Source organism: Passer montanus, unplaced genomic scaffold (assembly GCF_014805655.1).
Source record: "Passer montanus isolate IOZ18808 unplaced genomic scaffold, ASM1480565v1 scaffold48, whole genome shotgun sequence".
Lineage (NCBI taxonomy): Eukaryota > Metazoa > Chordata > Aves > Passeriformes > Passeridae > Passer > Passer montanus.
This window is the reverse complement of record NW_024369707.1, coordinates 18,106-31,820: the sequence shown is the minus strand read 5'-3', so window position 1 is coordinate 31,820 and position 13,715 is coordinate 18,106. Positions and strand designations below refer to the sequence as shown.

The 13,715-nt window shown below is 42.0% G+C and overlaps 1 protein-coding gene across 1 annotated transcript in view; it reads left to right on the top strand.

Moving 5' to 3' along the window:
* Positions 1 to 12,267, top strand: part of ATP13A4 (ATPase 13A4) — a 37,895-nt gene extending 25,628 nt beyond the window's left edge. The window contains exons 19-30 of the mRNA XM_039722449.1: positions 222 to 385; positions 1,407 to 1,529; positions 2,171 to 2,250; positions 3,028 to 3,070; positions 3,656 to 3,765; positions 4,587 to 4,683; positions 5,405 to 5,477; positions 6,740 to 6,914; positions 7,344 to 7,552; positions 8,429 to 8,517; positions 10,595 to 10,675; positions 11,068 to 12,267. Coding sequence (XP_039578383.1) covers positions 222 to 385; positions 1,407 to 1,529; positions 2,171 to 2,250; positions 3,028 to 3,070; positions 3,656 to 3,765; positions 4,587 to 4,683; positions 5,405 to 5,477; positions 6,740 to 6,914; positions 7,344 to 7,552; positions 8,429 to 8,517; positions 10,595 to 10,675; positions 11,068 to 11,289 — 1,466 coding nt within the window. The 3' untranslated portion in view covers positions 11,290 to 12,267. The remainder of the gene's footprint in view (positions 1 to 221; positions 386 to 1,406; positions 1,530 to 2,170; positions 2,251 to 3,027; positions 3,071 to 3,655; positions 3,766 to 4,586; positions 4,684 to 5,404; positions 5,478 to 6,739; positions 6,915 to 7,343; positions 7,553 to 8,428; positions 8,518 to 10,594; positions 10,676 to 11,067) is intronic.
* Positions 12,268 to 13,715: the final 1,448 nt, after the last annotated feature.

Sequence of the window (13,715 nt, the reverse complement as noted above, 5' to 3'; positions counted from 1 at the left end):
ATACTTCATGTCCAGATCAAAATATTTCTTTTCCAAATGAAAATGGTTATTGATTGAGACAAACCTTATCTGCAAAGTTTTAATATTTATCAAAAACTTTCTTATGCACAGACACTGAAATTTTAGCAATTCTTCTGCATCTATTCGAAAACTCAGAATTCAGGCTAATGAATAAACAATTCCTCACTGCAGAAATGCCGATAACACTTTGATTTTTGTAGGGGACAACATTCAAACAGCTATAACAGTTGCCAAAAATGCTGGCATGATAGCTCCAACACACAGAGTGATTCTTGTGGAAGCAAAGGAAGTTTCTGGATCTTTTCCAGCATCTATAACCTGGAAATCCCTAGAAGAAAAGAAAATTGAAGACTACAGAGGCCTGGTGAGCATATCAGAAGCAGGTTTTGTGCAGCAGGAAAACAAACTAGGATGGAATGCTTTAAACAAGGAGTGGAATTATGGCAGTATAACAGAGAACCACCATTCACCACCAGAATATGTGCTAGAGGAGTGTTTATGAAGAGGGGATCTTTATAGAAATGTGCTCCTCTAGAGCTTACTTCCTAACATTTTATCCTGCTACCACATTTTTGCTAATTGCCTAGCTGGGTTTGAGACCAGTTTTGCAGAAATCCCAGAAAGATTTGTCTCCAGCCTTCATGATTAGCTGATGCCAATCAGTTTAAATGTTTGCTTTTCCTGCAAGATAAATTTTGTGGTATAGATGTGGACTTAAAATCTGTGGAGCTGCATTGAACAAATCAGCCCTGTTCAAGCAGATAGAGTGTTAGTACTTTCCTGTACCTGCAGAACTAAAACATGGACCCACTGTTGAGAAATTGCGTATACACAGTGAATCATAGGCAAGCCAGGCTAAGAAATGTATTTCATCAAGCATCTCCACACAGAAGCTGGGAAAAAGACCAATTACTTTCTCCCTGAAGAGTTGGTCTGAAGGTGCTGACCCTTCTCTGGGCAGTACAGGGTCAGGCAGATGGTAGGGATTATCTGCAGTGGTTCCTGAACCTGAGCAACTTCTGCCTTGTATTTCACTAAACAAAGACTTCCTTAGATGTGGTACACATCTGCTGTCTCTGGTCCGTCTCATTTCCAGTGCAGTCCACCAGATTGGCACTGTTGCATGAATTCTACCAAGTGCAACAATCCATTTGATAGAACTCATGCAACGAACACCCAGTTAACACTGAAATTACTGCTGTAATGTGCCTCAATCCCTTTACAAATCCAAGCAAAGGCCATGGGCCTTGAATCCAAGTTTCCCAGAGCCTTCAAAAGTACCCTCTTCACAGTATGCCCTTTACTTTGTCTGTAGTAGTGTCTGTGTAAACGCAGAGTAGGTTTTGGGGGCCTGGGCACAGCACTCATTCCGTCTCATTTTGTAGGAGGATGACAGTCAGACTGAGCCAGGAATCAGGCTGGCATTGGGATCAGGCCAGTATCATTTTGCCATGAGTGGAAAATCTTACCAAATTGTAGCACATCATTTCAGGCACTTACTTCCAAAGGTAAGATCTGGAATATGTAACTGGAGTAGCCTTGCCATTCAGGAGATATGGATTGTCCTGGTACAATTAGCTGAAGAGATCTGTATCAGGACATCTTTGGGAACAATTATAACCCTGAAATACTTATAGGCTGGATGAATCTCTGATATTATTATATGGGGAAGGATCTGAAAATCCATCTTTTTCTCTGCACATTAGAGGAGCAGGCATGCCTTAAGGTGTGAGGACATGATTTGAAATATTTGTACCCATATCCCTACCCCTTGCACAGCACTGACTCTGACCTGTTTTGGAGAACAGGACAAAATATGATATTACACATGGTGCAACTCAGCATAGCTTGTTTGCTCCATGGACAGACTATCATGAATTCTCATTAATTGTTTCCTTATAACTCCCTGCCTGGCAATCTGTGTTCATCAGGTAACTCAAATAGCATACCAGGCCTCTTGTCCTTATTGTCATTGTTACTTTTTCAAAATATTGATTAAGATCCCCTTTATCTTTGATCATCAGCCTTTCCCTCCTTTCAGGTGTAGAATCAGTTGTTTATAAATGTGATATTTGGTGATTTTAAATCAGATTACTATTGAAATAATTTCAGCTATTTAAAAAATAATTTCCTATTTTTCTCCTTATAGCTCTTGCTGAATGGAACAGTTTTTGCTAGAATGTCTCCTAGTCAGAAATCCAGTCTTGTAGAAGAATTTCAAAAGCTAGAGTAAGTTCCTAATGAATTTGAAAGTGTTTGTTGAATTTACAGGCTTGTAAAGAGTCTAGTAGCTTTTGTCTAGCATAGAGTTTCATGGAACTGCACAAAATTGAAGCCCTCACACATCTGCAAGTTGGCAATTAAATTTCAAAAGTCTGTTAAAAAAGAGACACTGAACTCAATTCTGGTTTGGCAACCTGTCAAAGATCAAATACTTCCATGGTCCTGGATTTTGTTTGTTCATGTCATTCTTCATCTTCTCTCTGGGCCTGAAGGATTGATACTTGTCTCCCCAAGATTTTTAAGAATCTCTCCCAGAACTGCAGCTTCATTGAGCTTGCTGTCTTTTTGCTGTGTTACTGCTGTCTCAATGTGATGGCTTAGAAAATGTGTCAGGGCAGTCTGGATTGCTCACAGTCACAGTGATATATATATATATAGAGAGAGAGAGAGAGAGAGAAAGAGAGAGAGATACAGATGTATAGATATATTCCTGAGCCACAAGCATCTTGTTGCCTGTTGTTCAGCTGTTTCCCAAGTGTTTTTAAGACCCTCGCCCTTACTTCACCTAGCTAGCCCCAGGCCTTGTCCTAGAGCAAGGTGAGATTTAGGCCATTTCAGATTATCAACCTGGTGAGTGTAGTTGTGAGAACCTCAACTGCTGTCTGGACAGACAGGGTTTAACTTTCCAGAAAAGCTTTTAACAAAAATCTTGTCTGACTTGCACAAATGACTTGCATGAAGCAGGGTCTGATTCCTCACTTGCCTTATCACTTTATTTTTTAGTTACTTTGTGGGCATGTGTGGAGATGGAGCCAATGACTGTGGGGTAAGTGATTTTTTTTTTTTACATATCTTAAAAATGAGAAATTAGTGTAATGGCAGTAGAATATTCCAAACTGAGCACATGCTGGAGGTGGGAGTGTACCACTTATTCACAGAGCAGCTGTACTATCACTAGTAATGATTTAGACCTGATCCCTCTGTGTGGTCCTTACCATGCAAGAGCTGTCCTAGGCAGAGATTTTTGGAGTTTGTTATCTCAAAGACTGGTTCATTTTCCTTGCAAAATCCACCAGAAGATTCTCCTGGGGGGAGCAAGCAGAGAACCCAGACTAGCTGCATAAAGCATGGGAACAAACAAGTGCTAAAGAAGGAGGCAGAGCCAAATGTTCTTCTGCAGAAGGTAGTGGGTGGCTGTGGGGTCTTAGGAAAATGAACTTTCCTTGCTCTCATCCCCATTCTCTCCCTGGACTCGGCATCTCACTGGAGGAGCTCTCAGGGTGGAGCACACCCGGGGAGTGAAGAGGGACTGCTGTCACAGAACACATCCTGTGATAAGGGGTCACTGCTTGGCTGACATGTGGGTTGCTGTGTCTTCCTGGTGAGCACTGAGGAGCAATGTGACTTTCAGGCTTTGAAAGTGGCACATGCAGGGATATCCCTGTCAGAGCAGGAGGCGTCTGTGGCTTCACCTTTCACATCCAGAACACCCAGCATAGCCTGTGTTCCAGAGCTAATCAGGTAAGCATGGGTTTTGTTTCCCATTTCATAAAGAAGTTCCCACTCCTCTCAAACATTAGGTTTGGGTGTTCCCATCAAATCACAATATGTATATCTAGAGAAAAAAATAGTCTTTGACCTTGAAATTGCCATTTGCCTAGTCCCTATCTGAAATTCCTTTAAGATACATTAATTATCACAAAAGGAAGACATTTACAGTTGAGCTTTATGTCATCAAAAGTATTTTAAATACTTCTAATTTTAAAAGTATTTTAAATTTTCATAACAAAATTAACAATGCTCCATAAAGCTGAAACAAATGTCCACCAGCCAACCTGTAAATGAATTTTAGGCACCACCTCTGATACCTTATGCCACTAAAATATATCATCTATTATGCCAGGATCCTGATTTTGCTTACTGGGGCATTTGAGTAGCCAGAGAGAGAGCATTATCCTGATTGGATATCGTATGTTCACTGTGGGAGGAGAGGACTTGTTAGTTCTGAACTCACTGAATGGCTGCTCGGCTTTGTAAGTTTTTCCTCATACAGAGTTTGCTACCTACACTATTAATATCAGCAGAAAAAGTTGCTGGGGTAAATTGTAGTCTACAGAACACAGGTGACAGAAATCAAGCCCATTTTATTGAACAAGATTTCTGCAAGTGAAGATTTTATTTTCATTTAGGTCAGATTTTATTTATTTCACCTCCCAGGAAGATACTGGTAGAGGTCTGTCTGCTTGTGACACATGCCTTGTTTTTCAACAGCCTTTTGGGAGAACTGGCACCAGGACAGACCCACCTCCTAATTGCTGTACTTTATTTATGCCTTCACACAGGGAAGGCCGTGCTGCCCTCGTCACTTCCTTCTGCATGTTCAAGTACATGGCACTGTACAGCATAATTCAGTACCTTGGTGTTCTCCTGCTTTACTGGGTATGTACTGGGGACACATTGGCTGGAAGTGGATAAGCTGCTATTTCCTTGTAGGAGAAAGGGGGCATAAAAGCCACATGAGACTGGGAGATGCAGATTTACCTTTACCAGACCTGCAGACTTCTGTGGTGTGATCATATAGTCCTCCAGTGGAAAACTGGCAAGATTCTTCCCATTAACTTCAGCCAGAGGGCTTGAGATCCAAGCTGGGCAGACAGAAAGCTGAGATACTGAATGGTGTTTTGGATGAGGGCATATGTCTGTGAAAAGGAAGAATCTGGTGTAAGCATATGTTGTTACAATTTATTCAGCATTTAAAGCATGAATTAACTTGACAGTAAGCAAATCCCCTGGAGTGCCTTAAACCACTTTTGCATGGCTTTTTCCCAGATGGAGAGGAGGGTTTTGTGTTCAGAAGTAACCCAGCAGTGAGAAAGCAGTCTCTTCAAATATTCCTCTCCTTTATTGCCTGGAGTGAACTGAAAGTGTAGTTAGTCCAAACAATGGGCAAAATGAGAATATTCACTGCAGGCCCAATGGTGAGGAACCTATTGGCAGGGTGGTGAAATGTGTGGTCTCCTTATCTGCAGAGCAGCATTTGAGAACAAACAGCAGAGCAGGAGCTCCATGGTTATATCATGGCTTTCTGGAGACAATATAAACATGCCCATGGCAAATGTCTGATTTGTGATTTTTTTTTTCTTTGTTTTCCTCTTTTCAGCAACTAAACTCCTTTGGGAATTACCAATTTTTGTTCCAAGACCTGGCTATTACCACTGTTATTGGTGTGACAAGTAAGCCCCTCAGTCATCCTATGTATTAATTAATGAGAGAATGATCTCAAATATTTTTCTCCTCCTTGGAAATACATAATTGTACATTGAGCAGGAAAGAAAGTGGAGGCCAAGCTTTCTGCTGACTAAACATCCTTTATGTAGAATACAGGATGTTTGGATTAGTAGAAGAGGGGTCTTGTTTGAGAAAAGCCCAAAAGATGGGAAGTACTTAGTGGTGCATTTGCTGAGTGTAGGTTGTTGCTAACTGGGCTGCTATCTTTAGGACCAAGGAATAAACCCACACCAAGTGCAGTGAAAAGTCTCCTCAGGCACTTTCCTGTTGACTTAGGAAGGCAGATTAAGAAGACACCTGGCTCCATGCCCAAATGAAAAAGTAGGGATTAGTTTTTATGAGTCCAGCTCTCATTTGAAGCTGTGTAAACCAAAGCCCTGAAAGAAAAAAGTGAAAATTGAGAAGAAAGAAATGACAGATGTCAGACACTACAGAGCAGGGAGCTGTAAGCCAAGAATAAGAGAGGAAACCAGTGCTGAGGAAGAAAGAGAAAGACAATGTTATCGAGACACAATAAGTGCAGGGAAGGTTTTAGAGGCAGGAATGGCAAGGACAGGGCCATGAAAAGCATATAGCAAAACCACATCCTGGTATGTTCCACCCTTGCTGGAACACAGACAACAGGAAAAGACTTTAATGAAATCAAGCCTTAAAAGGTCAGCCACAGCAACACTGTGGGCCAAAAGCTACATTGCTGTAAGTAGTTTATCTGGAATTGCATCAAAGCTTTGTGCATAACTCTTTTACTCAAAGTCTGGATAATTTTGTTAAACCTAAGAACAGAGGAAAACCTGTTGTGTCAGGTAATGCTGTCCTTCTCCAGCTCAAATAACCTGGCTAGGTGTTTAGTTCAGGAGGATGAACAGAACATGGGCAGCAAAAAGTCCCAAGCCACAGCTGACAAGTGACAGAAAGAGAAGAGAAGAGCATAGGTATATATTAATAATCTTGGGCCTGACAGTAGCCAAATAAAATAAAAAGCCAACATTTTACTTTTCAAAAATACCTCATGATAGATGACATTAGTTAACACCTTCTGTGTAAATATGATTTTGTAAGAAAACAACTCTGTGTTTTGTACTTGATACAATCTTTGTATTATTAAGACTATTACAGACTGCAAAAGTGCCATTGATACTGTCAGTATTACACAGCATCACTGCCTGTATTTTGGACACACTAGTAAACACACCTGTGCATATTTCAGTGAGTTTCACGCGAGCCTATCCAAAGCTGGTCCCCTACAGGCCTCCAAGCCAGCTCATCTCACCCCCATTGCTGCTCTCTGTTGTGCTTAACATCCTCTTCAGCCTCAGCATGCAGATCTTCGGGTTTGTGGTGGTCCAGGAGCAGCCTTGGTATTCCCAGACAGATATTCACAGGTAGGACTCCTTTCTGGGACTCTGGATACCACAGGGTTGACCTAGTGGGGCAGTTCTGTGTGAAACTATTGATCAGCTGAACTGCAGGCCTGATGAGCAGTTGCAGCAGACCCTGTGCTGCCCACAGGGTGCAGACACTTTAACCAGTGTTGCCTGAGGTCCCTGAGCTCTCCAGCAACCTGCCACACACAGTTCATGTGGTGAGAATGCTTCTGCTGAGCACAGAGAGGAGGATTTGATTGCAGGAGAGACCAGGTCTGAGCTCAAGCTCTAAGAAGTTCAGCAAGCTCAGCCAGTGGTGAGACTGAAGGCATTGCCAATAACCTATATCATGGCTTTGAGGGAGGGTTCCTGATAGTTAATTGTGGAAGCTGGGGGAAATAACCAGGACAATGATCATTCCCTGAGCAGTGTGACACTCATTTTCAGTGCCTGCCTGTCAGTGAACAACCATGAGAGGAATTCATCCTCCAGCCTGGGGCTCTACGGGGTGAGAGATGGAGCCCATGAGCAAGCAGACAATGGCTTCAAGAGCTATGAAAACACCACAGTGTGGCTGCTAAGTACCATCAATTGCCTCATTGTAGCACTGGTGTTTTCCAAGGGAAAGCCTTTCAGGCAACCCATCTACACCAACTGTAAGTATGGGGAGAGAAGAAATTATATATAAATCAACTTATATATGGAGGTCAGTTTAATAGGGAAAAATTTAACTTGACCAAAACTATGTCAGGCAAAAAATCAGGAGAAAGACTGTCATGTGAAGGGAAGATGAACACAAACATTTGTGACAGTTCCAGAAGATGCAGTGAGTCATGGAAGAGCTGTTCTTTTTCTCTTTGGGACAAATACTGCAGCATGCTCTTAGACAAAACTCTCTTTAGCTCTTTTTAATATTTTTTACTGAAGAGTTAAAATAATGCAGCAGGTTTCATGGCTTTGGTGTTTTGGTATAGTAATAGTGAAGAGGAGACATTGCTTGTAGAGAGCAGAAAAGTGGGTCATTGGTCTCCCAGAAAAAGACAAAACACAAATGAGAGGGTGGATGATGAAGTTCAGTGCATGCCAGCTGACGAGCAAATGAATTTACTCATCATTGGAACATTTATCTACAGATGGAGTTGAAGGCAGCATTCCTAACCATATTAACAAGATCAAGACTATATCCTGGCTGTTTTCTGAATCACAGAATATGCTGTGATCAGAGAGAGACTTACTGCAAAGCTATAAAGCTTCTTGGATATAGAAGGTCAAATCCATCGTTCAAAATATCCATTTGGTGTTTTAAATATGTGGCTACAATGCTTGTCCCACACTCATGTATATCCACTTGATTTAGTAAAGCTGGGATTTTACTCTGTTCATTTTTCTCTTGCTGAAAATTCCTTTCTATCTCATGGATTCTTTTGATGACTGTGTAACACAGAAAATTATTACAATCTTCTACAGTAAAGGCAAATGGCTGAGATTGCTCATAAATCTGTGGGTTTCTTTCTTTGCTCTTATCCCTTCAGATGTGTTCATCCTGGTGCTCATAGGGCAGCTGGGCATTTGCCTCTTCTTGATGTTTGCTGACATTGATGATCTCTATTCCAAGATGGATGTGAGTATTGTTCCAGAGGGGATTTTCTTCCTACTGCCTGTCCATCATAAGCACATTGGGATTCTTTAAACAAAAGGCACAGACTTTTGCAGGGAGATATGGCATCTCTAAATAATATTTTAATAGGTGGATTTTAGATGATGGGATTATAGAAACTTCTGGCAATACAGTGACTCCAAATTAGTATCTGTGCATTCAGTGGGGCAGCTACATGTGTAATTTTGATTGTTTCAGCACACTGTCCAAGCAACAGAAGATAACATCACTAGGCTTATGTGTGGTATGTTGGTGGCTTGTGAACCAGGAACAGAACAGGACTGGGCTCTGCAAGTTTAAAATAAACCACCATGTCCTTGTGTTTGTCAAGCTGTGCTACTCTGAACAAAGGTCCTCTTGCCAAAATCTGCCAGTTGGCTCTCAGAGCAGCTCTCAGTTCCAGTCCCCAGTCTTTTCAGGCTCCCCATTTAAATTTTAGGTAACCTGCAGTTTCCCAAAGCAGGATTTGGGTTTAGAACAATTGTAAGGAAAGAGTAGTGGGGCTGCCATGGCAAGAGAGGATCTGTCTTGATCCTTGATTAATAAATACCAATAAGGCTTGACTTATGTCATCTGGCAGAATGCAAGCTGGGAGTTGTCTTGTCCAAATCCATCCCAAGGGAAATGTGAGGGAAGGATAAGATCGACATCAGCTGAAGGATGGGGTTGTTGGTGGAGCTGACAATTAGTATGTTGAGGCTGGGAGATATTAGCCTTCTCTACTCTGACACTCTCACAGTCTTGCTGTAGCAGTCACAGGAACAAAACATGACAAGCACCACGAAGCTATTTTTTTCTGTACATTTGCAACAGAGCAGTGGCCTTGAGTCACAAGTGCTGAACACAATGCAGCTTCCAGTCCCGTATGTTTGCATGTCAGTTAGCAAGTCAGTTTAGACATGGGATTAATGGAATTTTTATAAAGAAAGATAGTCAAAGGGCCCGAGTCTCGATTTTAAACGTCAAACAGCCCACTTCTCACTCTTGCCTGCAACTATCTGAGGAGCCTGGCTCAGCAGGCAGACCCAGTTAGAGAACCTGCCACGAGATGGCACTTCAAAGTCATCGTCCTGTTGTGGACTGTGCTGGCACAGGACATTTTTCAGCACTGCAGCTGCAAGGGGATAAAATGCTTTTGGGGAGAACTGTAAAACTCCCAGCCCAAGCAGTCTGGAGGGAATTCACTGGAATCGCTGAGAAGAGAAAAGGAGGAAGTAGCAATAAAAACCTCGGCAATAGCCTAGCCCTGGAGAAACTGCAGATCCAAATTGTGGATCTGAGCTGCATCTCCAAAAGCAGCTGAGCTACAGCCAGAAAGCCAGTCCCATCTCTGGGAAGCTGGAACTGGGTTTGGGGCTGAAATACTCAGTTTGGTCTGTTTAATAATATTAGAAAGCAAAAAGACAGATTTCCTCTTGCACATCTAAAGAATGGTTTTCTCTGTTTTCTTTACTGCATCATAGATTTTAAAACATCTTTATCAGTAATTCCTCAAGACACATAGCAGTATTAGCTCATCAGCAGGGTAAGCTAGTTTGGGAGTTTGGCTTTTCATGACATGAAGCTGCTGAAGATCTGGAACACAAGTCATGTAAGGAGTGTCTGAGGGGACTGTGTTTGTTTAGTGTCAGGAAAAGGAGGCACAGGGGAGACCTTAATTCTGTTTACAGTTACCTGACAGGAGGTTGTAGAAAGGTGGGTGTCACTTTTTTTTCTCCCATGTAACATGTGATAGAGAGGAAATGGCCTCAGGTTATGCCAAGGAAAGTTTAGACTGGAGATTAAGAAAAAAAATTTTACTGAAAGGGTTACAAACTGGAAGAGACTGCTCAGGGAAGTGTTTGAGCCATCATCCCTGGAAGTATTTGAAAGAAGTGTAGTTGTGGCACTGTGGTGGACTTGGCAGTGCCAGCTTTATGGTTTGGCTTAATGACCTTTAGGATTTTTCCCAACCTCAATGATTCTGTGTTCCTTTGCACAAGTACCCACCAGTGTTTACTGTGGACTCATTGCTGAATAGCTTCTCCTGCTTTTTCCCCAGCTGGTTTGCACCCCTACCATGTGGAGAATCTCCATGGTGGGAATGCTTGCAGTCACACTGGCTGTGTCCCTCCTTGTTGAGGTGAGTGTGCATCATTGGATGTGCTGGTCAGCACTAATGTGTGAGGAAAAAGAGCAAGACTTGACCATTTCTCCCTCCTCCTCATCCCAGTTTGGGAATATCTAGTAAAACAGGAGTAATTACTGCTGTCTCACCCTTGCTCCCTTTTCTTAAAGCACTCCATCTGAATGATAAGGGAATGAAAGACATGGCCACCTTTTCTTTCCTCTGGTGGAGAAGTCTGGTGGAGCTGGTGTGAAATGTGGTCAATAAAAGGCTGTGTAAGGGACATGGATGAGCAGGGCAGGTGGGAGATCTGGGTGTCCACTATTTGCCCCATGTTTGTACTCTGGTTGAAGAGTAAGTGGCTGTCCAGGTCCTCTTAAACCCTCTTTTTGCTTTTACCTTTTCAGGAAGCTGTCATTGAGAACAGACCCCTGTGGCTGCTTCTGAAAAAGACATTTGGGTACCACTCAAAGAGCCACTACAAGAGGCTGCAGCACGTGTTGGAGCAGGACCCAGCCTGGCCACCTTTGAATGAAACCTTCTTCTCAGATTCTGTGGCAGTGACAGTAGAAGGAAATATGGGAGGCCATAGCAATCCAACATTTGACAGCAATGAGGACTCGCTCTGAGGGAAACTGAAGTGGACACATATCCAGGACAGCTGTATTTGACCTTAAAAGGACTCAGTGACTTAAAAAGAGGAAGGGCTGATTCATTACTGATCTTCCATTCTAGGAGTAACCAGCTCTTGCTTACATCTAAATTAACTGGAAGCACAAAATCTTCTGCAGTAACATAAAGCCACAATGATGTTTCCTCTGTCCCCTTGCCCATATACAAATGGCTGCTGGCTGAATATTGGTAAAGTATTTGTGGTTGAAACACCCCTCTGTTGAACTGCATTATGCAATCCCTAAGGGTGGGAGATGCTCCAGATGAAAAGTAGCTAATTGCAATAGCAGCACTCCCCTGGGCAGATCTCCTTTGAGAAAACAAGTAGAACTTACTCCTGATAGAGGCTGCTGAGCATGGGTGTCCCTGGGGTTCCTCATGGAGTTTCAGATATTGCTACTCAGTGTCTTGCTTCTTTTTGGAGGTTTTAGCCCTTCTGGCAATACTTGGCTTCCACAACTGGAAGGGGCTGCAAACAGCCAAAGCTTTCTGTAAGTGTCCACTCCCAGCACCATTGTGCTTTTCCCATGATGGGAACAAGAAGCACTCTCTTGCTAGCTCACTGCTACCAGGAAACCTGTTTGCCCTCTTAGTTTTGAGCAAGTGATATTTGCATTTTATGAGTAAAAAATTGTTGACCTGCAAAGCAGAATGATTTCATTATTTAACTTTTTTTTTGGCAGGAGGTATTTTTTTCAGGATATCCGTTAAACTGTAGAATGGAATGTATTAATTACAAATTGTGGTCTCATCCTTCAAGGACATGCTGTCCCTTGTGGGGTGAGCTTGCTTTACCAGGGCAGGTTCTGCACAGATGGAATGTCTCCTGGCACCAGTTTTACCAGTGCCAAAAGAAGCAAATATTGAAGGGGTTATTAACCTCAAGGAGTTAAGGCCTGAAATAAAAGATATGGAACCAGCTAGGTCTCAAAATAATTTTTTAAAAATTCTGTGACATGCACTTAAGTTGAACCATCTCAGGTTTAGTCTGTGGTTTCTCCATAATTGTAGATGCAATTCAATCATCAGCTCATATCCCTCATCTGTTAACCTTTGATGGAGAATTTTATGCACTTCTCTGTGCTGTATTTGCCATACATAAGTGCAACAACGTAATAACTGCACGCAAGTGTTACCTACTAAGAAAAAAGGCAGCTTCTACCTGCACATACTATCTTAGCCCACTGACGTTAATCTGCCTTTCTCCTCACTGCATGTTGCAATTTTGGTCCCCAGCTGGATAAAACAACAAGGAAGTCAATCAGAAGGGCTTTGGACCAAGAGGAACACTTCCTTCCTTGGATAAGAAGTGTGGGGGAGCTGTGCCTTCTGAGTTAACGTCACAATTTGTTTTCCACTGTTGGAGCTAACCCATGTTTTTACTGGGTGGAGCTGAGAAGCACTTTATTACTGGAGATTGTATTTTCCCAAACAATTTGTTTTCCACTGTTGGAGCTAACCCATGTTTTTACTGGGTGGAGCTGAGAGCACTTTATTGCTGGAGACTGTATTTTCCCACCATTGTGTGCTAAAGCACTCATGTGCTGCTACAAAAAACCAGGAAACTGGCAAGTTGGGAATCATGGGAAAGACTTATTTGGTTTTTAGATTTAAAAATCAGCTTGAGAAACATAGAGCAAATCAGAAGAAACCATTAATTGTTTTGAGTCAACATATTTGCACCAGAGTAGAGTCTGAAAATAATCTAGCCTGAACTTAAAAATAACTAAAATAAAAAAATAGTAGCTAAGAATAAAAAGAAAAAACCCAACAAACTTAACCAAACAATATTTCAACTTGAAAAAAAAACCACATTTATTTGACTCAAAGCAATTTTATAATCTGTTTTTGGCAAGTTTGACATTTGCAAATGGAGTAAATACCTTCCTACCTACAGTAGTTTACCTAATGGTAAATGCCTGTCACAAAGCCACACAACTGACACAAACTAGAAATATTTCATATTAATTCCTAGAAGTGTCTCCAAAGTTTCCATGGTTTCCCAGCTCACAGCAAAAGGCACTGGAAGGGGAAGGCGAGATGCTCTCTGCATTCCTTACAGCTTGAGGCACCAAAGAGCACTTTAGTGGAGTTACTCCTGACGTCCTGTCTTTTAGATACAGTAGCATTTTCTGGAGACAAAATTCACTGTCCTATTATGAACTGCCTGACAAAACTAACATGTTGCTGGATGTGATACAGTGACAGCAGCAGTAGCATGGCAGACCAGGCATGTGATCTATGTTTAGATATCACTGACACCATAAAAGTATCAAGTCTTGGTAAGCCTGTGGTAAGTGTTGGGTTGAGGAGATAAAGAACTGCTTGCCTGCTGCTGAAATACAGCCTTACCTGCAAGAGAGCAGAATTCAGATGCTGGTAA